This window comes from Sander lucioperca, chromosome 18 (genome assembly GCF_008315115.2).
Source record: "Sander lucioperca isolate FBNREF2018 chromosome 18, SLUC_FBN_1.2, whole genome shotgun sequence".
Taxonomy (NCBI): Eukaryota; Metazoa; Chordata; class Actinopteri; order Perciformes; family Percidae; genus Sander; species Sander lucioperca.
The window spans coordinates 14,263,420-14,285,655 of NC_050190.1; the positions used below are offsets into that span (position 1 = coordinate 14,263,420).

Here is a 22,236-nt window from a genome sequence, read left to right on the forward strand (position 1 = left end):
GTCGTTGCTGTTGTTGCTATTTTCGGGATTCTGATTGGCTAACGTGGGCTTGAGCTTCTTGTTACACTGCCACCTACAGGTGTGGCATGCTCTTGACAGCATTGACAGCATATATACACGGGTACATGTAAACGAACACTTTTCTGAAAACATAGAGGTTCTAAATGTCCATTTATGAAAATAGCCGGCCACGTGTAAACGTAGTCTGAAACAGAGTGAAGCAATAGTTAAAGCTGTGCATCAGTCAAAAGTTGCCTTTTTCCAAGCGGTTTTACCGTTTAGCATGCAGTCAACCAGAGCGGAGGGCTAATTAGTGATACCAGCTGCAGTAGCGTTTTATTGGAGTGAAATCTGCAGGGTGTTTCATGGCACAGTGCTGGACACCAGTGGATTAAAGCAAACGCTGGTCCCACGCCATGACCTACAGTAAGGCCTCTTACCCAGGTGAGGGCTGTCTCAGCGGGGCTGCCTGAGGCTCAGCCTGCTGGGGACTGGTGGCTGCTGTGCTCTCAGCCACAGAGCTCTCCTCTTGGGCTGCTAGGAAGACCAGCCTCTGCTCTGAATAAAAAAACAGTTCAAAGACATATCATTAGATTTGGAGAGAGAACAAATACAGACTAACAGTGCCCTCTTCTGGTGAGGATAAAGATGGCAGTTGGGTTTTTCTGCCACACCTACTACTGAAAAGTAATATCAGTAATTAACCTTCACTTCCAATGATTTTGTGGAGGAAATTAAAACACAACATGTGCCTACCCTCAAAGGCCTTGGCAGCATCTACCAGGTGGGCCCAGTCCAGCGGGCCATCTGCCCCAGTGTCAGGCAGCGGCATGAGGACAGCGTCCTGCAGCTGCTGCCTCTTCCTCTCCTGCTCCAGCTCTAAGCTCTCTGGGGCTGACAGGTCTCCTAGGGAAGGAGAAACAGCAAAGTAAACCACAGTGGACAGCATTTGTATCTGTTCTCCTATGACAGAAAAATAGAGAAATCTTGCAACCAACAGCGATGCTCCCTTTCAATTGAGATTATAGGTGATATTTTAAGCCTTTGGAAGTGTCTATTTTCTGTTTTTGAGATTAAGTTTACAAACCTTGTTATCTGAAGACTATGTATAAATCATATTATCCTACTTCATTACTTTTTTCTAACTACAAACAAAGGTTCACAGGACAACATTTATCACACTGCCACCTCCTCTATGATCAGCTATAAATACTGAACATTCACCCAGGGATTTGTGTGATGCTCGCCGGCTTGGTCCATGGCGATTGGTGGGTGAGCGTGGCATGGTGGAGCAGCTGAACAGAAGGTCAGTAGGCGTGTCACGCTGTCCACTAGAGGATGGCTCTCTCTGCCCGCTGTAAATACTCTCATCTGACAGAGTTCTCTGGAGGGAGCGACGAGTCGCTAGCGGACCTGGAAACATTGGCTTCAGATAGGGATGGAAACAGACAAATTACAGGACTTAGGTAAAACAAAGTGAAACACTTTACGAATGCAAATTTGTCCTAATCAAAAAATGGGGAGGAATCATTGTACTATGTTACTAGAGTCAGTCTAGACAGTAAGGCCACAGCCTTTCTCAGTACCTTCTCTTCACTTGTAGTAGGTGGAGGGCTGTCAAGTGTGATGAGCTTCTTCAAGTCCTCTTCCAAGCTGGACTTGGCAGTGTGCCGCTGGGGCGACTGGGAGCCCCGGAGATTGGCCCTGAGCTGCGGCTGACCACCCAGCAGACCATCACTCTGGTGCCGTCTGGAGATAAAAGCAAGATTCAACTCAGAGACATACCTCTTAAATCCAAATAACACACATTATATAGAAAATAAGAATGCAAAGGTAATGGAGGTGGTGGCCAAGAACATCAACAACAAAGAAGGTCTGTGATTAAAGGTCAGCAGTTCAAATTCTGAGACTGGATGGGAATCTGTGAATGAATGATAAGGAGCTGCAACCATTCTTTGTGAGGTTAACACACACTTGACAAGACACTTCTCTACTGTACTCTCTCACCACTCTATTGCTTCACCAGGAATAACTGTGGTTTGTTCAGCAGCTGTACAGTGTGAAAACAGCAGTAACCATCAACCACAAATGATGCAATCGCCCTTTGGGCCAAACAATGAGACATATGCTGCCTTGAATGAATAAAAAAGGACAATATATTTAGTCACCCTTCTCTGGGAACCAAACAATTAAAAAAAAACACAAAAAAACAGCTACACCACATGGTGGCAGTGTTGCCAAAATCAGAAAAGTAGTATTAAGTGAGCTGTCTGAAAGACAAAATATAACAAAACATTCAGTCCTTTCCCCCAGTTTCTCAAACATCAACATCACTGACAGTGGGACGCATTTCTACACTGAATGATAATTTTTCTCAACATGCAGCACTGCAGGAGACAGTTCCTATCTTACTTGCGAGTGCTTCCAAAATCCACAGAGTTGACGGTTCCCCCAGGTTTCCTCCAGCCAATCAAGTACTTTGAGGTCGCTCCTTGACGAGGGTAGAAACTCTTGGTCCCTGGTGATGTGGGTGAAGTGGCTGCAGCCGCTGCCTCGTCTTGCCCCTGATCCATCGGACTCCCTGAGAGGCCAGAACTGAGTGTACTGAAGAAAAAGGGAGGTAGGTGAGACATACAGTATGTATGAAAAAGAAAGGCATCAGTGTCACAGTCTTTGATTTTCATGTAATTATAAAAACATAGCACCCAGAGCATATTAAGTAACTGCAAAAGTGGCAGTACAGTACTATTCATTTGTCAGGGTTTCAATTGTTAAATTTTTATTTTGGCCTTGGTTCAATTGGCATTATTGATGAAGCACCAATATCTATAATTTGGCTGAAAATGAATTCCCTCAGATGGCCACTTTCTTTCTAGTTCAAACTGTCAAAATATGTTAGCACATGTTGCATATATAAACAGAACATAAACAGATTATCTTTGACCTGTTCCATTACTATGTATAGTAATGTATATATGCATCTCTCTCTGCAGATGGGATCAAGTGATGACTTTATGGATTAAAAAAAATAGGACGCCGTGTCCTTGCACTTTATTTCCAGCAACTTCGAATAACATTTCTCCGTAGTTTGACATAAAAGCTTGAATTTTCAAACAGCAAGTTTTGTGTCTGTGTCGCGTATGTGCGTGCACCGCACATACTATAAAACAAAGCTGCCAATATACAGGTCTGGTAGAGCTGAGTTATTTCTGGCTGAGTGAAGAGGAGAGGGAGGAAAGCTTTAGTTGATTCAAACGGAAGTGGGATTTAGAAGAGGGGAAACAGCGCTGAACTCACAGTCTGCATTTCTAGCAACATCAAGCACTTCCTTTCAATCATGAATACCAGGAGACAGAGATACATACAAATGCAAAACCACAGGCGCACACACACACACACACACACACACACACACACACACACAGTTATTTAATTCTTCCTCTCTCCCTCTGTTAATGCCAAAACGCAGAGAGCTTTGGACTTTTCCATCTGGGATGGTACAGGATATATCTGGACTACAATGAATCACTGTCTGTTTAATGAAACATTGATGCAAGGCCACAAATTCCTCAGCTGCCTACAGCTGAGTCAAACAGAACAGCAGCACACCTGGAGTGGGAGGCAGCATCACTGAGGCTGTAGGAGCCACTATCAGGAACGAGGGGAAAGGCTGATGGACTCTTTGCTGGAATCTCACTGCCTCCAATGGCAACGAGAGAGTCTGGCATCAGAGGTGAAGAGTCCGAGGCCCTCTGGCTGCCTGCTGGGTCATCCTGCCATGGGATTTTGTCTTTGGCCCTGAAGGCACCAGTGGAGGAAGCTGTGCTGCTTTGTGTGGCAGTGAAGGAGGTGGCATCAATACCGCTGTCAGTGGAGGTGCCCTGAAGATAGCCGTTGAGCTCGAGATCGCTCCGCACTCCTGAACGTGAGCCGACTTCGTACCACTTCTCATCGCTGTGGGCGGAGCTGGAGGCGTTGCTCGAGAGTGTGTTGCTGCTAGACTGGCTGGATGAATACGGAGCATCCGGCTATTCAGAGATGAGAAGTCCAATTAGCATTTTCAAATTAAAAAACTTTTTTTTCCCCAAAGTTTTTACTGTACATATTTAATATTTCCCCATATTATGATATTGCGAGCTCAATCCACTGTCAATATTTAAAGCGTGGAGATTGGAATACACATGTTGTAGCTCTTACTCAAAAGCACATAATCTTTACCAGTGATTAAACTGCAGCACTCTGGTTAACCCAGGGCCTCCTTTATCAACTCGTAACCTGCAATCCCATAGGAGCTAGGAGATGACATACAGTATGGTGCTTGTTGATTCCAGCTCACCTTAGTGCTTTTGTTAGGAGACATTTGGCTGCCCTGCTCTGGCGGTTGGAGTCGAGGAATTACTGCCTTGGAAACCACAGTGTCTGTGGGACGCAAGGACATATGGGTAATGAGGTCTGTAGACAAGTGGTAGCACAGTAAAAGTCATGTTTTATTCAATGACATCACTAACCCTAAGGCCAGAGTTCGGAATTCCTCTTACCTGCACTGGTTTTGTCCCCCTCCACAGTTTGGGTCCATCCAACACCAGTGCTAGAGCACTTTTTCATCCCATTGACCCCCTCACCTGCCATGTGGCGCACAGATGACACAGGGGACCGGCAGTTGTTGTTATTAAACCTAGAGGGGAGATGAGGAAGGTCACCATATTGCCAGGTAGTGCAGCAGGCCAATTTAGCATTAGTAACCCATAGTGAGGGGCAGAAGAACTTACCCATCAGGCATAGATTTCTGCCTCCACTGGTTGGAGCTCATGGCGTCTGTGTAGGGGAGGCTGGAAGGGGAGTTTGTGTTGTGCAGTGTGCGACCCATCACAATAGAGCAGGCAAGAGCGTAGTTGTCGTTCCCTGGGGAATATCTGTGACGACGCATAAGTATGTCATTAAAGACCAACTGTGAACTGCAGCCAGACAGCTTTTTGTTCAGTGTGTCTGCAAGTTTTATAACAGCATTATATTTATTTTGTGACCTTTTGGGGTTGAGGGGTCGCCCGTCGCTGGACACACTTCGGGGAATAACAGCAGAGTTACGGTCACTGAAGTCTGAAGGCGGGGCCTTGATCAGCGTTCCCCCTGTGCCAGCAGCGCGTGTTTGAGGGCTGGATGAGGTGCGTGGCCACTTGGTGTTGTTGTTGTTGGTGGGGCGGAAAGGGAACTTTAACTCATATGGCATGCCCTCCTTGTGGTTCTTGTAATCCACTAGTGGCATGTGGTAGATTTCTGAGCAGCCTCTGTTGGCACATGTTCACAGTCAGAATGGGACAGCTTTAAAAGCCACAGACAACTGCATTAAGCAGAGTTTCTCTTGCATCTATAAATCATCTACTGTATATCTACTCTACCTGCGTGGCGTGGAGTCCTCATGTGGAGGGATGATGACCACCTTGACAGTAACAGAGGTTCTGAGCAGGTCAATCATCTGCTCGTGAGACAGCGAAGCCACCGACACCTTACAGATCTCCACCAATCGGCTGCCCTGCCTGAGCCCAGCCTGCCAAGCATAGCCATAGGGCTCCACCTCAGCAACAATGCCCTCAAAGTTGACATGAAAGCCCAGCTGGCCCAGGGCGTTACGGCGCAATGTCATCTCTGTGGTCTGACTGCCCTTGGTCAACAGCTACAAACAGTAAAGTGAGGGAGCGGAGGTGCAAAGGGGCAAATCAGAGAAAGAGTAGAAGACATAATGCATAATGTATAAAACAATTTCTTAAAGAAACCCTTCAGAGTCTTTTGCAGGTAAACTAATATACCGTCTTCAAGCTAGCTCTAATCCCATCCCAGCTGAGGCACATATTTCAGTCACATACTATAAATACTAAGCACTTGAATTTAAATAATTATGTACACTCCTATTAAAACTGTGGTATGTTACAACTACAATTAGACACCCTGTCTCGCTCTTCCTCTACCTGTGGGAAGTTAACTGAGAAGTAAATGGTAGTTAGTACACAGAATAGTAAATAGTAAAAATAGTAGCAAATCACAAAAGGAGCAGAGTTCCAGTTAGATACAGTTACCATGCATGTTATGATGCCCACAACAAAGGCCATGAAAAAAAAAACACATCCCTGCTTTACAAAGAAGGGCACGTGCCAGTACTGCTAGAAGGCAACAGTAAATCTTAACTTTGTTTACTATCAACTAGAACTGCATTGTCAGCAGAATGATCCAAATGCCCCGTCAAAAAGCACTGCCTTACCTACACCACACTGAAAACCTCAGTAATATCATATCACCAAATTACTATGTATTGTGCTAAGCATAACTTATAATCATAGAGTCAACACAACAGCTGTGGCTTTTTGGTGACTGTCTAATTTGAGGCTACGCCCTTATGTTGCTATTATAACATCAACAATACTTTGTTCCTATTTCTTCGTACTACTGTTTTCAAGGGACAGAGGGAATACTGCCCTCACACATCATAGTGGAAGACACTCAAAACACTGAAAAACTTTACTAAGCACTTTTTGCCTACATACCTGTTCACTGGCTACAGGGATACTCCAAAAGGCCCTGACCTTTGTACTAATTGACACTTGGTGCTTGATTTAGAAATGCACGTTTATTCCACTGTTTTAGTCGTTATCTGTATTGGATAAGCTTTGCAGATGACTAGCTAAAATGTAAATATGATGACAAAAGCAATGTGCATTCAGATAGTGAAAGCCAAAAGGACTGTGCCTGTTCATTACAAGCTGTTTTTCAGAGATGCAGTGTTTGGCTCAGCATAACCTCTGATAGCTACAGCAGATGGTGTGTGCTAATGAGATGTACTGTCATAGACAGTAGTGGTGCCCCACTGACCTCCAGTCTCTTGACAACCTCTCCAAAGTCTTCTGTGTTGTTATTGATGGAGCGCAGAGATACACTCTCTCCACGCTCATAGTAGATCTTCATGGAGGCGGGACTCCCAGTTGACCAACCAATCACATCACGTGTGGCGCAGTTAAACACCACCGCTTTGGCCTCCTGATCCAATAGGATGATGAAGTCATTTGAAATGGCCAACAGGCATTCGCGTTCAGCACCAGCTACCTGATCTTCAGCATGAACCTGCCAGGTCACGGCCCCTAGGCTCCGCAGCTCCGCCCCACTGTATGGACGCACCTTCTCCCGTCGTTTGTGTGCCAGAGAGATAAAGGGGAACTTCCCAGTGGGTTCAACAGGAGTACTGGTCACGTGACGCTCTGCCAAGTCTCGAAGATATTCCTGCCGTGTGCGTGTTGCCATGGCACCAAACTTATCAGACTTGTGGGCTGCGTTCTCAGCGTTGATGACTTTGCCCAACAGAAAGTCCCTGAAGACAGTGGACTTGGGGAAGGTCACACCCTTGGGGATTGGTGGGCCAAAGGAGGGAACGTCCTGGGAACGGGTGACAGCCACACTGCAGAAAGGAAAAAAAGAGGGCAAGGGTTTGAGGGCACTGCTATAGTATGTCAATAAACAAACATTATAATCCATAACTTAAACCCCTTTGTACAGGCCTTTGCAGCAATGCACTTTAAAAGTATGGTTTGGTTTGATTCTGTCATGAAATGATATTCAACAAATGGTTGTAGAAATATACGAAAATAAAAAAAGTCAGAAGACTATTGGATATGTATGAAGACAAAATAAAATAACATAAAATATAAAAAGCATGAAACACATAGAACTGAAATATGACACAGAAAAACAAACAAACACTAAAAGTTAACATAACTTATTTCCATGATGGTCAAATAACTGGGGGTAAAAGTTACATCAGGAGGACAAACATAACATGGTAATACAGCATAGTGGAGACACATTACATAGTTTACCCACAAGTATAGTTGCCTTTGACCTGTTTCACTTGTGAGTATAAAGGAGTGTGTTAAAATTCCTACAGGTAAGGCTCTTCTCTTGTTACCCTCCACTGCTCCTATTCCATTTGCACACAATAGCTGTCCTTGAGTCGGATTACTACAAATGATTTAACAGGTGTAGGTATTGTTGTTCATATAAAAATTGGCTCAGTGTAGAACAAATTCAGCAAAGTGTGCTTTTAAACAAATTGAGATTAATTTACTATTTGGGACGACATGCTTGTATTATTCAATTAGTTGGCAGCCTGTTTATACACACTTTGGTTGCATAAATTGAGGCTTTAAGTGTATACATCCAGCAGTGCCACTAAAAAGTTAAGTGTAGCATTTTTTTCTGCATGATTTAATCAGAAAATGTGGTCTGATATTCTTAAAATTCACAATAATGGACAAGCTACATCTGCCTGAAATAGTAACATAAAAAACAATTACATGTTTTGGTGTATTCATTGAAATATTTGCTTGAACAAGCCAAAGTCAGTTTGGAAAAAGAAAGTGAGTTTGGTAACTAGTTAAACCAGTGACACAACCAAATGTTTCCTATATGTGTTGATCACATCTCCACATTGGCCAGGATGAATTTTATAATGTCCAAGTTATTTTTGTAGTTCATGTTTAACTGTGTTTAGGGGCATTTCCGTGTTACATCTCCCAACTTCTATGAAGCATCAGATGACTGACAGCTACCCCGAAACTTTAACTTGCAAAAATGATTTTAATATGTGTGAGTGCATTGTTTTCTCAATGAGTAATGGTTCAGTAATGGTTGGTAAATGTTCAGGCCCAGGGGCCGCAACACAACTACAAATCATGGGGATCCCTATTCCATGCTTCACTTTAAGGATGATGTTAGGCTATTAGTTTGTTTTGCTTTATTACTCCAAAGTGTAATGTGTTTATGCAACTAAATATAGTCTTTTGTTTCAGCTTTTCACAGAACATTGTCCCAGTAACATAAAAGAACATTTGGGTTGCCAATTTGAGGTGTACAATATCATCAATTTATTTTAAGGTAGAACAGTGTTTTCCTCTATGGTGCCCTTTGATGAGCAGCACCATTGTTGCCCTATATTTTTCTTATTGCTGAGACATAAATCGCAACCTCAGTGACTTTTAGATATTTAGACAGGTCCTTAACTGTAACCCAAGCGTTCTCCTCCACCTTTTAATACCTTTTTGCTTCATCTCTAATAGCACCTGTGAATGAGGGAAGGATCACATCATTTTGTGAAGAGATGAGTGTCAGTAATTCATATTTTTTTGTACAGAACAAGATGTTTTGTACCGAACAAGGTACAAATAAGCACTAACTACAATTGATGGGAATATCTGACTTGTAGTAGCTTTTTTAGAGGCCATTTGTAAAGGGGGTTCACATACTATTTCCTATTTGGATTTTTAATCAAGATTATTTAATAAATATGCAATATAAAACAATTATTATTATAGTGACTTTGCTAAAGATCAGACCACATTTTATATATATAAACAAATAAGAGAAATTGTGCATAAATGTAGGTAATTCCAAAGGGTTCACTTTCTTTTTCTCGGCACTGTACACACAGTTGTAGCATAATATACACTAAAAGCCCATTAGTCCATGACATGGTGTTAGATAAGCTAATGTGACAGTCCTGACAAGTCTGCATCCAGTCCAGTCCATTCAACAGATAACAGTCATAGTCTTTAGCAGAAATGTTGCAAACTATGCCTGACTAAGCCCAGCGTATAAATACTATACATCCAATCACAGTTGACAAGCCAGCTCTCCGCTACATCATGGTATGGAGCTCGAGCTAGCAAGCACAAACCGCCTACATTTCCTTGACAAAGGTCTAGTTATGCAATCCGCCTTGATGGCCCCGTGTGACTTTGAGACAGCGGTTGAAAGCAGCAGATTAGCACCCCGCTGGCCCCGGGCCACTTACTCCTCTAATGCTCTGGTCTGGCTCAATAAGACCTGAGCATTATCCAAATCTCAGCAGCAGGCAACAACAGGCTATTAATAACTGGATGACTCAACAAATCATAACATACTCTTTACTGCTCTAATCTCTATTAATAAAGACATCCCATTATTGACATGGTCACAAGCTATGAAGACACAGACTGATGGCAAAAAAATGTAACAAACAATCTCTTTGTGAGAAATCAGGTTTCAAGCCAGTATGTCTGCACGTAACAATCTGTGTGTGTTTGCAAATGTGTGACTAGCGATCAGTTGAAATCCATAGAGTAGAGTTGGTATTCAGTAAGCGGCAAAGTCAAATCACTGTATGAAATACCACATGCAACAACACAACTGCAGTTTGCAGGTTGTCGTGTAGCCTATATTCTCTGTACCCGAATCCTAACATTTGATGCCATAACTCCTTCCCAGACATATTTTGGTTACAATGACGGGGTTATCCGTTTGTAAAGTGTCTATATGTCAGTAACGTTTTGAAATTAGCACTTCGCCAGCAAGCAGTACTTTGTGGGCAGTTGTCTTAAAGTTTGCTTGCTAACACAACATAAACTGGCTGTCAGACACCTCGCAAATAACCTCAGACTTATTTTCTGGTTACAGTAACTAGGTCAATGGATTTTACTGTGTCTATTTCTCAATACTTTTTTACAAAATCTAAGCAAGAAAAGGCCAAACACATAAGATTAATATTTTAGCATGACAGTCTATGAGGTTTGCCATTCTGAGTACCGTTTCAGTGGTGAGCGACACAGACACAGGCAACACCGAACTTCGAAGCCACACACCCCCTAGCGTTATGGCGGTGAAATGCACCGCGATGCAAAGCAACCCCAACGCAGAACTCCGAAGGGGTCACGACGTCGTAGGAGCGACGGCGTGGAGTTGACGCAGAAGCATAAAACAGCCTTTATTCTAGGATAGTCAATGGCCACACATTGTCCCTGTTAAATAAACAAATAAATAAATCAACACAAACACCTACAGTTTAACTTACCTCCTGGTGTCACCAAAAATCAACCATGTTCTTCCTTACTGCACAATACCATGAATCTTTTTTGCAATCAATGTGACCAAAAGATTCCCCGGGTCGATGATAACGTGATTCTGTTCTATAGCTTCAATCCGACACTCAAGACATACTACTCAGTGTGGTGGAGCAAATCTTTGTAGCCTGTGTTCTCTTGTCCCAACCCAGAAACCTTTCCAAACCATCAGGGAAAGGCATCCGTGAAAAGCCTTGTGACAAAGAGTCAGGAGTGAAGTCTTAACATATGGTGCCTCGATCCACAGCATAGAAGTAGAAACCAAAGGCTGGGAGTGTGCGAGTTTCTCTGGGTGGGGTTGCTAGATTGTCCTCAAGGACTCTGTGTCCTGCGCCTCTCCATTTCATCAATAAGGCAAACCAGGAGAACCAGCATTTCACCCTTTCTCTTTTCCCAGAGTTTAAACTCAAACATGCCCCCTTTAGGCAAAAAGCAAACTGAATAAAGGTGTCCACTGGTCGATCGGTCAGAAAAAAATAATTTGTCAGAGAGGAGAAAAGTCTGTAAAAAAAAAAAAGACTAAATAAATTAGCCCAAATTTCATGTAGGTGTGAACTGAGAGACAGAAGGCTGGCCTGAACCGTCCGCTACTGAGATAGACTCTGTGAGCTCTGAGGGACTCTGCTCTGAACAATCCTCCCCGCTCACATGCATGTCCGAGTGAAGAGAGCACTTCATGTGCATGGCGCTAACTCCTTCAGACCATTCCAGCTCACGCTGCCCAAAGGCAAAGTGACAGGCAGGGAGGGAGGAAAAGAGAAGAAGATGAAAGAAAGAACGAAGGGGGGGGCTTGTATTATATGAGTGTGTGAGCCTTTGAGTGTGCATGGAGAAAAGTGTGTGCATGTGTGTGTAATAGTGTGCAAGTGAGCATGAGAAACAGGTAAAAAGGAGAAACGGGAGTAAGAGAGTGAAGGGGAGCAACTATGCGTGTAATATCAGTGTATGCAGAGCAGAGAAAATGTGTGTGTGGTGGAGTTGGGATGCATGAGTGTGAACGCCATAGAGTTGCAGTCTGATCATCACGAGGCTAAGAATCAGCCAGCGGAAGAGAAGAGGAGGAGGATCGCTACTGTAGGGCCAATCTATTACATTTGATCATAATCAAACTAATTTATACTTATGCAGACATGAGAATACACACCCCAGAGAGACAGGACAGTCACACAACAGGCTTTTATGTCCAGCCCATGCCTTCCAGTCAATGCTTTTGTCTTAATGCTACTGTAGCTACCTGCATAAAAACAACACCGCAGGTAGCACTGGAAGTGGTGCGGAGCTTTTAAGGGTCCCATAAAAAGGGTCCAGTGCTGCACTGAGATGGTAAGTTAAAACCAGAATTTCAACATTGCTACTAGGTTTGGTCAGCCTGGCCTACTTAAACTTGTAATAAGTCTCCTTAGTCTCTCGATACGGTCATACATATTCATAGCTGGTGGGCTAACCTTAACGTCAGTGTCAGTCACAGTTTCATACTCATAATTCTTTGAGACGGTAAACTGGTAACCTTTCCAAGCTTTGGTAGGTTTGGTAGATTTTTTAAAAACCTGTACTTATCCAGGAAGAGGTTTTGTTCAGCAAACATGCCACATACACCAATGCTGCTTTTTCTTCCTTCCTTCCTTTCTTTGACAAACCACATAACATGTATGCATGTGTAGAAAAAAAGACTTGTTTCCATTGTGGCCCTTACAAATTCACTGTACACCTCCAAGCTCAAAGGGTTATTCATTATGTTGGGTTTACCTATTATTCTGCTGGTCAAATACAAGACCCACCTGTAGCATGTGTTGTCAGAGCAGGGATCGTGCACCCGTACAATGATGAAGACATGTTGAAAGTGAGAGCGAACAGCCTTCGGGGTGAAGGGGTGAGCACCAGGCTCCTGGAACACGATGGTCACAATGTCGTTCCCTATGTGGCGTTTCCTCAGTAACTGGTCAATGGAAAACAACACAGTCTTAATTAGAGCAGTATGGGATTTGAATCTGAAAGCAAAGCCATACCAATCATATGGTACATTCCATTTAATGACATGGCACTCAACAATAGAAGTTTCGTTAGAATGAAAGTTGGATAAGAATCAAATCTGATTACAGAGCCATAAGTCATATCATGCATCTAATGATACACCCTTCCTTTAAGGTTTTCTTTACTCCATCCGTTTCCAACAAAGGAATTTCCTGATACATAACTAATGGTATACCACAACGGCTAGGCTCTTGATTTTTACCTGTTGTTTGTTGTTGGGTGTGTAAGGCAGCAGAGTCGACACATGAAACATGATCTCATAGTCCTTGTAAGTCGTGTACAGGGAGTGAGTACCCGTGGAATCCGCTACAGGGGAAAAATAGCAATACAGGGTTGAGATCCATTGCACAGTTACTGCCATCCATCTCTCTCACATGTATATTCTGTGAGCTCAGTGGTTTCTGTACAAGATAGGATGCAATTTAACCGTAGCCAAAACATCGAGACAACAGTGAACTGTGGATCAATGTCAGCCTGGATAAACCAATGCTCAATTAACTGTTTTACTCAAGTGTAAGTGGATCCCTTTCTTTTCTGTTTAACATTACAGTTTCCAGAACAAGGGGCAGTGTCTAAATGTTTAAATAATTAGACTGTAATTCAATGGTACTTTGTGGACTACAAGGCCATAAACAGGAAATTATAAACTGTCATTCAATCACCAAATCTATGTTTGTTTGAGTCGAGCCAGATTCCCTAAAGATTGATGCAATTATCCACATGCACTCATTCGTACTACTGAGGGACTTTTGTAGAAGACACACCAGAGAGAAAATGATACTAGAGAAAAGTAAATTGACAGTTTTGAAAGGACAAAGTTGGTGGGAGAAAATTAGATCCAGTGAAAGGAAATAGTTGACCAAAAGCAAGATTAAGGAGCAAGGTACAAGCACTATAAAGTATGGTGCAATATGAAACTAAAGTGAAACTAACTTAAAGCAGGACTGCTAGTAATAAAAAGTAGAGGTCATGGGCTAGGCAGCAAAAGACACAGTTTATCTACAACAATTGGTGACTTTAAAGATGCACCACAACACAGGTCACTAATGAATAAAAGCACAAGCTCCATGTGTGTATGTGTTTAATCTAGAGGTGTGTTGGAAGTGGTTACTTTTGGTGTCCAGCTGGGCTCTGTACTTGGTGAAGCCCTTGAGGCAAACCTTCTCCCCCAACAGTTGGAGGAACTCTTCCAGGGCAGGACCGGCTATCTCGTTGTTGTACATCTCCTCCTCGGTGCTCTGGCCTGCTCGGCAGTACATCACCCCCACCTTCACCTGAAAACTCAGCTAGGGGACAGCAAAGAAGCACAATCTTTCTTTAACAGTTCATGTCATGACAGAGTACAATATAGGAACTCACAAAACACAAATTCATGTTCTGTACAAAATCTGGGGAGCATTTATACATAGCCAAAAAAAAATTCTGATTCTGTATAATAACACTTGCTCATGCTTTATCCTCCTACCCCTTGTTCATCCAGTTTCATCAGCTGCTCAGTGACTTTGGGTGTGTTGAGGGCCAGTCTGAGGCAGGACATATCCAGCTCAGGGAGAAGGTACTCCAGTACCTCCTTGATAGGCAGCCCCCGGGTGGTGCCATGCTTAGAGGTGGAAGGCACTGCATCCTCCAGAATAGAACCTCGAAGAGTGGTCAGCTGTATGGAGGGAGACAGAGAAAGAGAGATTACAGAGAGGAGTTTGAGAAGAGAAAGAATGCATCTCAGGAATCTGAGTGTGTTTTGAACTGTCTCTCTCTTGGAGATGGAACATACTGATAGCAAAACATGCCTGCTCAAAGATCAAGAAAAAAAAGAAACAAGTTGCTGCAGTCAAGTAATACCATCCCCTTACTGTACCCTTAAAGAAGGTGACATAAAACAACAAGACAATTATGACTCATAGGCGTTGCGTAAATAGAAAGTGGAAGAGGTGGGGGGGCTTGCCTAAGCATTCTGTGTACACAAAGTCTGCATTGTGCTGGGCTCTGGGAGTGAACTCAATCACTCGGCTATCATAAACAGCTGGAACGGACCGAGACTTTCTCTCCTACGAGTTTGAGGCTGTGCAGGGCCTGTGTTTACAATGGACCAGTGTTCCCCATGTTTGGAAGGTAGGATAGGGGGCGGGGGTCCTGTGGTACTTCAGTCTAATGTGTGTGGGTTTAATCACATGCACCTGTCCTACTCCGGTCCACAACAAACAGCCCCAGGCAGGTGCCTTTAGCCTCTGTCTGGGAATGTAAGTCCATATAATGAATCCCATAACCCAAAATGTAAAAACCAAAATCCCCAAACCAAACACAGAACACTGGCAGCCAACTTTGCAACTAAATATGACAATCTATTTTTACTGAAACACTCTCCATACAGTGGTTAGAGGTTGCTGGGCACTGACAGGCCTTGGAGGCTGGAAGATGAGTGCACTTTCTCAAGTTTCTTCACACATTGCTGATATTGGGAGACAGCTAAATAGCCCCAGCGCTGGTTGCATAATAAGAAACAAGGACTGAGACTGGTAACCCCAAGCTGGTCTTGAGTATGTATGGTATGTATTGTGTAGCAGGCATATTAGTATTTTAACTACACACAAGTATAGAAGGTGTACTATAAAATGGATATAAGATCCAAGCAAGCAACAAACAAAATTATTTTCCCACAGTCAACCAAAACAGTTTCCTTAACTTTCCCAAATCTGTGAGTGCAAAAATATTAATGGGCTGTATCGTTAAATGCTGTGTGCAGATTGACTCCACAGCAGGAAGGATTGATGCGATGTGGTGCTGAGGTTGAGGTTGAGGTTGGGGTGTAGGAAGAGGAGGCTATGGCTGACCTCGCTGGTTCTGAAGATGAGACGGTAGTTATACTGCTGGCCGTGCTCCTTGTCCTCCTCCAGCTTCTCCCTGCGCAGGCTCACTGCCACTGGACCCAGCGACTCGTCCATCCCAAAATAGTTCCAGTGCTCTGAGGTGTGGAGGAAGCAGCAGAGAAACGATAAAAAATTCTGTTGGGGAATATCATACTTTACTGCTTTAAACAACACACATTCATATGCTAATGAGTACATAATGAAAGCAAATAAATTAATCTTACCCCTTAGGTAGAAGAACTTCCTATAGTAGTAGGCTCCCAGGTCCACATGCTCCACAATGTATTGTTTGCCTTTTCCGCTGAGTGTGCTGGGGCCTTCCTTTGGTCCCTCAAGCACTGCTACCCCAGCATTTGTGCAGTGCGTGCTCACAGATGTTTCGTACACGTTTCCTTCCCCACTCAGGGTTCCTGAGCCACTATTACCTGCTCCACCACCCACAAGCCCATGATACCCTGCCCCACCTACTCCCAATCTGCGCCTCCCATTGCCATCAGCACCTATCTCGTTACGGAAGCAGGGGCAACTTAGCAGCATTTCATTGCTCTGTTCATCCCCTGCCTCCAGACCAGGACTGTCCCTAGAACTGAGCTCTTCCTGGCTGCCACTCGGGGAGCTGTAAGGCAGGCTGTGTGTGGACGAGAGGGTGGAGGTAGCCGAGGCTACAGCAGCAGCAGATGCCCCTGTGGTGGTGTTTTTCCTCTTTCCTGCAATCTGCCGCAACTGAGTAACTTCGTTGAGGTCAAACAGCATGCTTTGAACATCATAGTGGGCAAAGCCTTTCTGACACACCCAGGGCTTGAAAGGAGGGCCCATGTCCTCTGTCCGGCTGTCCTCTACGTCAGACCCCGTTCTGGGGGAGTCCGACTCACCCCGCACGTTCCGAAGTTTGCGGAATATAGACTCGCCCCCTGTCTCAGATTTAGTTCGTCTCTTTGGGAGCTTATCTCTGGCTTTAGGAGGCTGGCTGTCTACGACATCCTCCTGAAGATCAATGCTGGCCTGCTTGGGCCCAACATTCAGCATGTCCTCCAGTTTCTCTGGAGCAGGGCTACGCTGGTCAACTTTGTCCCCTTGATAGCCCCTAAGCATTTCAAAGAAGCTCTCTCCAGATGCTCCATGCTGATCTATTGAGGAGGTGCTACCGTATTCGCGATGAAGAGGGGACCATTTGGCTCCCAATGCTGGACCCCAGTCCTCTCCACTGTCTCCACTCCCTTCCATCTCACTGATAGTCATGTCACTGTTGCTCCGCTGACGGATGCGTCTTTGTCGTGGGTTTCTATGTGCAGGGCCTCTATAGTCACCTGGGGCTAGGTATCGAGTATCAGGGCTGTAGTTGTTGGCCTGGGCCTGGGTTCGATTCTTCAAAGTATTATGAATGTTACGCAGCATTGATGAGTCTTGAGGGCTCATTACAGAGCCTAACTTAATGTGACTTTTTCCAGCAGAGGGTACACCAGAGTTCTCAGGCTCTGTAGCTGAGTGCCACATAACCCCTGCAATGTCTTTCCTTGGGGGCCAGTCAGCCACCCGAGCCCGGACACCCATTTTAGGCACTCCTGTACTCACAGTGGCATGGACATTGTCTGTGCGGGTTGGCACAGCCCCTCCATTGACCATACGGAGGTGGCGGGTGTAAAACTCATCAGTGGCAGGGATGGAACCCCCAACGGTGCGCTCCATGGGTGGTTGCTTCAGGCTGGTCATGACACCAGTGCAAAAGGCTAAAGGCACTTAGTAGGGAGACATGGCTGCCTTTGGGATGTGATGCTGCTCCCTGACTTCATGAGCAGGTTGATTGTCTGGATCAACAAGTGAAGAGGCAGAAAAAGTGAAGGGGCAAGCCCACCTCTTCGGCATTCAAGCCTGCATACTGCTTCCTCAACTGTGTTGCCACGGCCACTTGGTATTAATCTTACTCCAAACAACGTATCCTGAAAAGAAAAGAAAAAAGTACATCTAGTAAGGGTCCGGAGAAAAGATAATCACAAAGTAGGGCTGGACGATTAATCGAAAAGTATCGACATCAAAATTCTGAAGCTGTTATTAACGTATTTTTCCCATGACAATAATTTCGATAATTTATTCCTGTTGATAAGCCTACTTGCTCCTTAAAAACATTCTACCGCGTGTGTAGTCACGTGACTTCGCCCGGACCAGTCAGCCTCATGGAAAGCATAATGGAGGATAAGTCAAACACCGAGTCTGAGTCGAGTCAACTGAGCAACTTGTGCCCAAAAAAACGTGTTCGTCGTCTGGAAACATTTTGGCTTCAGAAAAGATGATTTAGAACAACGTGATTAATTATCGTTCATTTATCGTTATTGAGGTAAAATGTGCAATTAAACGTGATTTTGATTTGAGGTCATATCGTGCAGCCCTTTCACAAACATCTGTTTCCTGGCTCACACCACTTTCTCTCACATATCTATGACTGAAAGTAAAAGAAACCAATTTGGGAAGCAGGTCTTAAATTAATAAGTTGTTGAGATAAGATCCTTAGTATTGGAAAACCAGATGACTTTACACCTGATTGGCTGTGATCAATGCTGTATATCACCTCGACAGGATGGGAGAAAGCACAATGGTAATTAAATTGTCACTTTCAAATCAAATCTTGAGTTAAGCAGGCAAATATCTAATTTTTTTCACTACTTAATAACAGCGTGGTTTTAGGGCATCTAGTAAAAGAACTCTAGTATCCGCCTTCGTACAACAGGGCATATTTTCATGCAACCTTTCCTATGAAAATGTCTTTTTTACATTTTTACATATATGCAAGAATCCTCTGTAGAAAGTAAGAGAGATACAGAATTTACAAACCGTCTGCAGAACAGAATGTGGATGTTTTTTGTTCTTCTGTTGGCTTTTTAAAAGCCAATGAAAAAAAGTCACTGATATGTTCAATTTCAGATAAGGGTGCCTACTTTTTAAACAATTTTCAGAATAAGCATCGAGGGGAAACATGAAAACGCCAAATTAAACCGACTGAACGCATGATCCCCTCTGGCTTACGCGTGGCAGATGACAGAGATAATAACAAAGTAACAAGCCTTTCAGTAACGGTAAATGTATTACTCTATTTAAAAAAAATAATGTGTTAGAGTACTAGTTACTGTCAAAACTAAAGGAGTTACTGTGCCCAACACTGCATACAAGTGAGAGAAATATCATCTCATCCCTCATCCACTAATTCATGGCTTGTGACTTGTGAGGTCTCTTTGCGTGCCCCTTTAGTAGCCAACATTAGCTAATTGTAATGCAGTATTGCAGTTTTCTCAATCAAATATCCCAAGCTGCACATCAAAAAGCAAAAGGGGCCCTTTCAAAGTCATGTGAGAGGTGGGTGATGATCCTCTGCCTGACAAATCGGGCCAATTTGGCAGATGAGACACTGGGAGAGATTAAGGCTCCACTCTCAGTCAGCCCTGTCTGGCTGTGGCTGTGATCACATTACCCACTAGCAACCAGTGCACTGTGACAGGCCTACAGCACCACCACCTTGCACCACTGCATCCTAACATGAGGGCCAACTTTATTCTAAGTAAGACACATACTTGATGGGTCAAAAGTTTGTTTGATATTGATAATACAGTATAAACATTAATTTACAAGTCAGGAAAAAAAGTGCAAGTGTAAAATCTCAAGGCTGTGGAGATGATTCAGTTTTCAGAGTGCCAGTTTCTTCAAAACAGAATTGTGTTTTCTGACAAAAAAACTCTAAACCTGTGAATATTATGCAGCAGAGACTCTTTCTGTTGGATCAATATCAAGCAAACTCATGCAGCATAAAAGACAGGCATAATTCCTGTTCTAGTCCGACAGTGTGTTGAACTGTCAGTAAAATAATGCTTCTACACGTCAACTTTTTTGAATCACAAACATAAGGCAGTAATGAACAGGGTCCTTAAGCAAGCAATTCATTCAATTCAAGGGTTTCACATGGAGCCTAACAGTCTGATAATAAGCCGATCAAAGCAAAGATCAAATCATCATCAAATGAAATGGACAGGGCAATTTTCAAATTCAAACCCAGGATGTAACAGCTTCATGGTTACATTATATGATATCTTCAGCCAGAAGAAATTCAAATTAGATGAAAGAAAAATGTTTGCGCTGTTATCTTTCATCTGTCACATAATGAACATTCCCAACTATACACTCCCCTAATGAATGGGCACCAATTCTTTGGGGCATGGGAGTAGAGTAAGTGTCTACAGCAGATTAATAAAACCTCATTAATGAATAAAAAAAAAAAAAAAACTCATTCATGTCCTACTAACTACTTTCTTTGACATGAATAAGACTGAAAATAGACGGGGAATGTAAGCTAAACTGCAGGTCCAGTCCCAGAGTGTTGGGCCGTATTCCCTCATGCTGCAGAGCATCCACAGGGACAGACAGAAGAAGAGAAGCAACACACATGAAACAGGCGCGTGTGCACACACAGACGTCCCAGAAAACAGGCAGCTAATCTCCTTGCTAATGGACATGCAGACAGATGATTGGCTTCATGTGCTTGTCAGATAAAAAGGAAGGAGTGTGGCACAGAGACGGAAGAAGTGGGCCTTGTGTTTGTGTGACTGACAGACAGGCTAAAAGAACGAGAGACGGTCAGAAACCCCACAAAATAATGCAGTCTCCTTCCAATGCATTATCCACCCTGTGCAGAAATAAAAAGATGTTTTTTTCACAACTCTCTCGGACATGTCCAAACAGCTTGAGCCTGTTGACTAAATGAGGTTAACTTCCTGTAATTGGGGCTCTGACCTCCCAGCTGGTCCGTCAGGCTCGTCGAGAGATGAGCAAAGTGGTTGTACAGATGCAGACTAAGGGCTGGTGATGTCACGGTACACCTTTGAGGTGCTACAATTTGTTGTTACGGTTGTAGTGACGAGTCTAGACACAGAGGGCTGTGCTCTGATCTGAATAACATGGCCCTATAAAGACTCAACCTGTATGTGTTACAGGTGATTCAGATAATGGGCCTTCCACACACACATACATGGAATTAAAGGTGGGTGACAGACAGCAGTCTGTCAGCAGAACTGTCCTGTGATGAATCACAAATATAAACCTAGGGTCTGAGTCTTTCAAATCTGACTCACAAAAATCAGAGCAACTAAAGCAAAGACTTGAGTCATCATCAAGACACAGCGTGGGGTGCTAGACACTCTCAAAGTCTCCTGGAGGGGGATCCCTGTTACTGAGCTGGCTTGGCTAGCTGGTGTCCCCGAGAGAAAGGACAGCATGCTGGAGTTGAAAGACTCTTCGTCCTTGGTCTCCAAACAGAGAGGGAATGAAGTTCCCGGTGGACTGGGCAAGTGTTTCCAAAGCCGAGACAAAGAAGCCAAAGGATTGCCCTACAAGCTTGTAATTACTGCGTGCTTGAATGGGGCTAAGGGGCTGTTTGGCTGACACCATTGGCTTTCAAACAGGCACCCTACCATTTAGCCCATTGGTTCACCCTGTCCCCTAATCTTCCCTTGCTCTAAGAGCTGACTGGGCTGTTGGGCAGCAGGCACAAAGGTCCCTCTGTCCTGGGCAAGACTGGGGCCCCATTCCAACATAGTGAAGTCTTTGAAAATTGCCTGGCACGGGAACCTCACTGTGGCTGTGTATATGAGGCCTGCCAGGAAAACCAAATGAATGAGATGCAAGGGAAACTGGAGAAATAGAGATGAAGCAAACACTGAACTAGAATTTGGAAACAAGGGAAGCATCAAAGAAGGATACATTCGTGATGGACAGGTAGGCAGAGGAAGGGCTCACCTGGCCAAGAAAATAGCAAGAAGGCTTACAACAAAAAGCAGAAAGTTTTCTGTGTTGTGTTACAGTATGTGAGTATGACTCAACACATTCTAACTGACAGATGACTGAGATTTGGAGAAGCACTATGGGGAAAAACATGAAGAAAGCTACAGACTGGAGCCAGACTGCAGTTAAACTCTTCCACAGTGAGCAAGCTTTCCCACAAGGTTGTGCACCAGTCACACATAGAATTTAAACTTCTTCTAAAAATCTGCCGTAATAATACTATATCCACTGACTCCTACACAACATAATTTCCTGTCAAGGAGGGAGTTTTGAGGAGTGAGGGGTTAACTGAGGTGTCTACACATCCAGTGTAGCCTAACCACAGCAGCCTATAGGCACAACAGATGCACAAGGTTTTTTAAACTATTTTTCTGTCTGCTCCCCCATGTATCTACATCTGGCTGAAAACCAAGCACAAACCTGCCCATCTGATTGAGCAAACCCGAGAACCTGACACCCCGCTGGCAGACAAACGATACGAGATCCTGGAATTCCACCAATTTCAGTGGAGGAAGTGATGAACATCTGTGTGAGGGGGGGGAAGAGAAGTAGGGCATGTTTGGGCAAATTCTTAGAGAGAAGTGCAACACTGACTGTCACAGTGA

General features: G+C 43.8%; 1 protein-coding gene across 5 annotated transcripts in view; it reads right to left on the minus strand.

Moving 5' to 3' along the window:
• The window catches only part of LOC116035872 (signal-induced proliferation-associated 1-like protein 1), a 42,148-nt gene that overhangs the window by 2,630 nt on the left and 17,282 nt on the right, over window positions 1-22,236 (minus strand). For 3 of the 5 annotated variants that reach the window (XM_031279228.2, XM_031279226.2, XM_031279227.2), the window contains exons 2-19: window positions 16,036-17,748; window positions 15,776-15,906; window positions 14,413-14,601; window positions 14,059-14,233; window positions 13,150-13,253; window positions 12,695-12,852; window positions 6,862-7,441; window positions 5,397-5,671; window positions 5,025-5,285; window positions 4,770-4,913; window positions 4,539-4,675; window positions 4,337-4,419; window positions 3,610-4,028; window positions 2,413-2,604; window positions 1,587-1,749; window positions 1,225-1,426; window positions 757-906; window positions 441-558 (exon numbers count right to left, since the gene is read on the minus strand). In XM_031279228.2, the coding sequence (XP_031135088.1) occupies window positions 441-558; window positions 757-906; window positions 1,225-1,426; window positions 1,587-1,749; window positions 2,413-2,604; window positions 3,610-4,028; window positions 4,337-4,419; window positions 4,539-4,675; window positions 4,770-4,913; window positions 5,025-5,285; window positions 5,397-5,671; window positions 6,862-7,441; window positions 12,695-12,852; window positions 13,150-13,253; window positions 14,059-14,233; window positions 14,413-14,601; window positions 15,776-15,906; window positions 16,036-17,521 (4,967 nt within the window). In that variant the 5' untranslated portion in view covers window positions 17,522-17,748. The remainder of the gene's footprint in view (window positions 1-440; window positions 559-756; window positions 907-1,224; window positions 1,427-1,586; window positions 1,750-2,412; window positions 2,605-3,609; window positions 4,029-4,336; window positions 4,420-4,538; window positions 4,676-4,769; window positions 4,914-5,024; window positions 5,286-5,396; window positions 5,672-6,861; window positions 7,442-12,694; window positions 12,853-13,149; window positions 13,254-14,058; window positions 14,234-14,412; window positions 14,602-15,775; window positions 15,907-16,035; window positions 17,749-22,236) is intronic. The other 2 variants (XR_004101472.2, XM_035995000.1) reach the window with 2 other exon arrangements.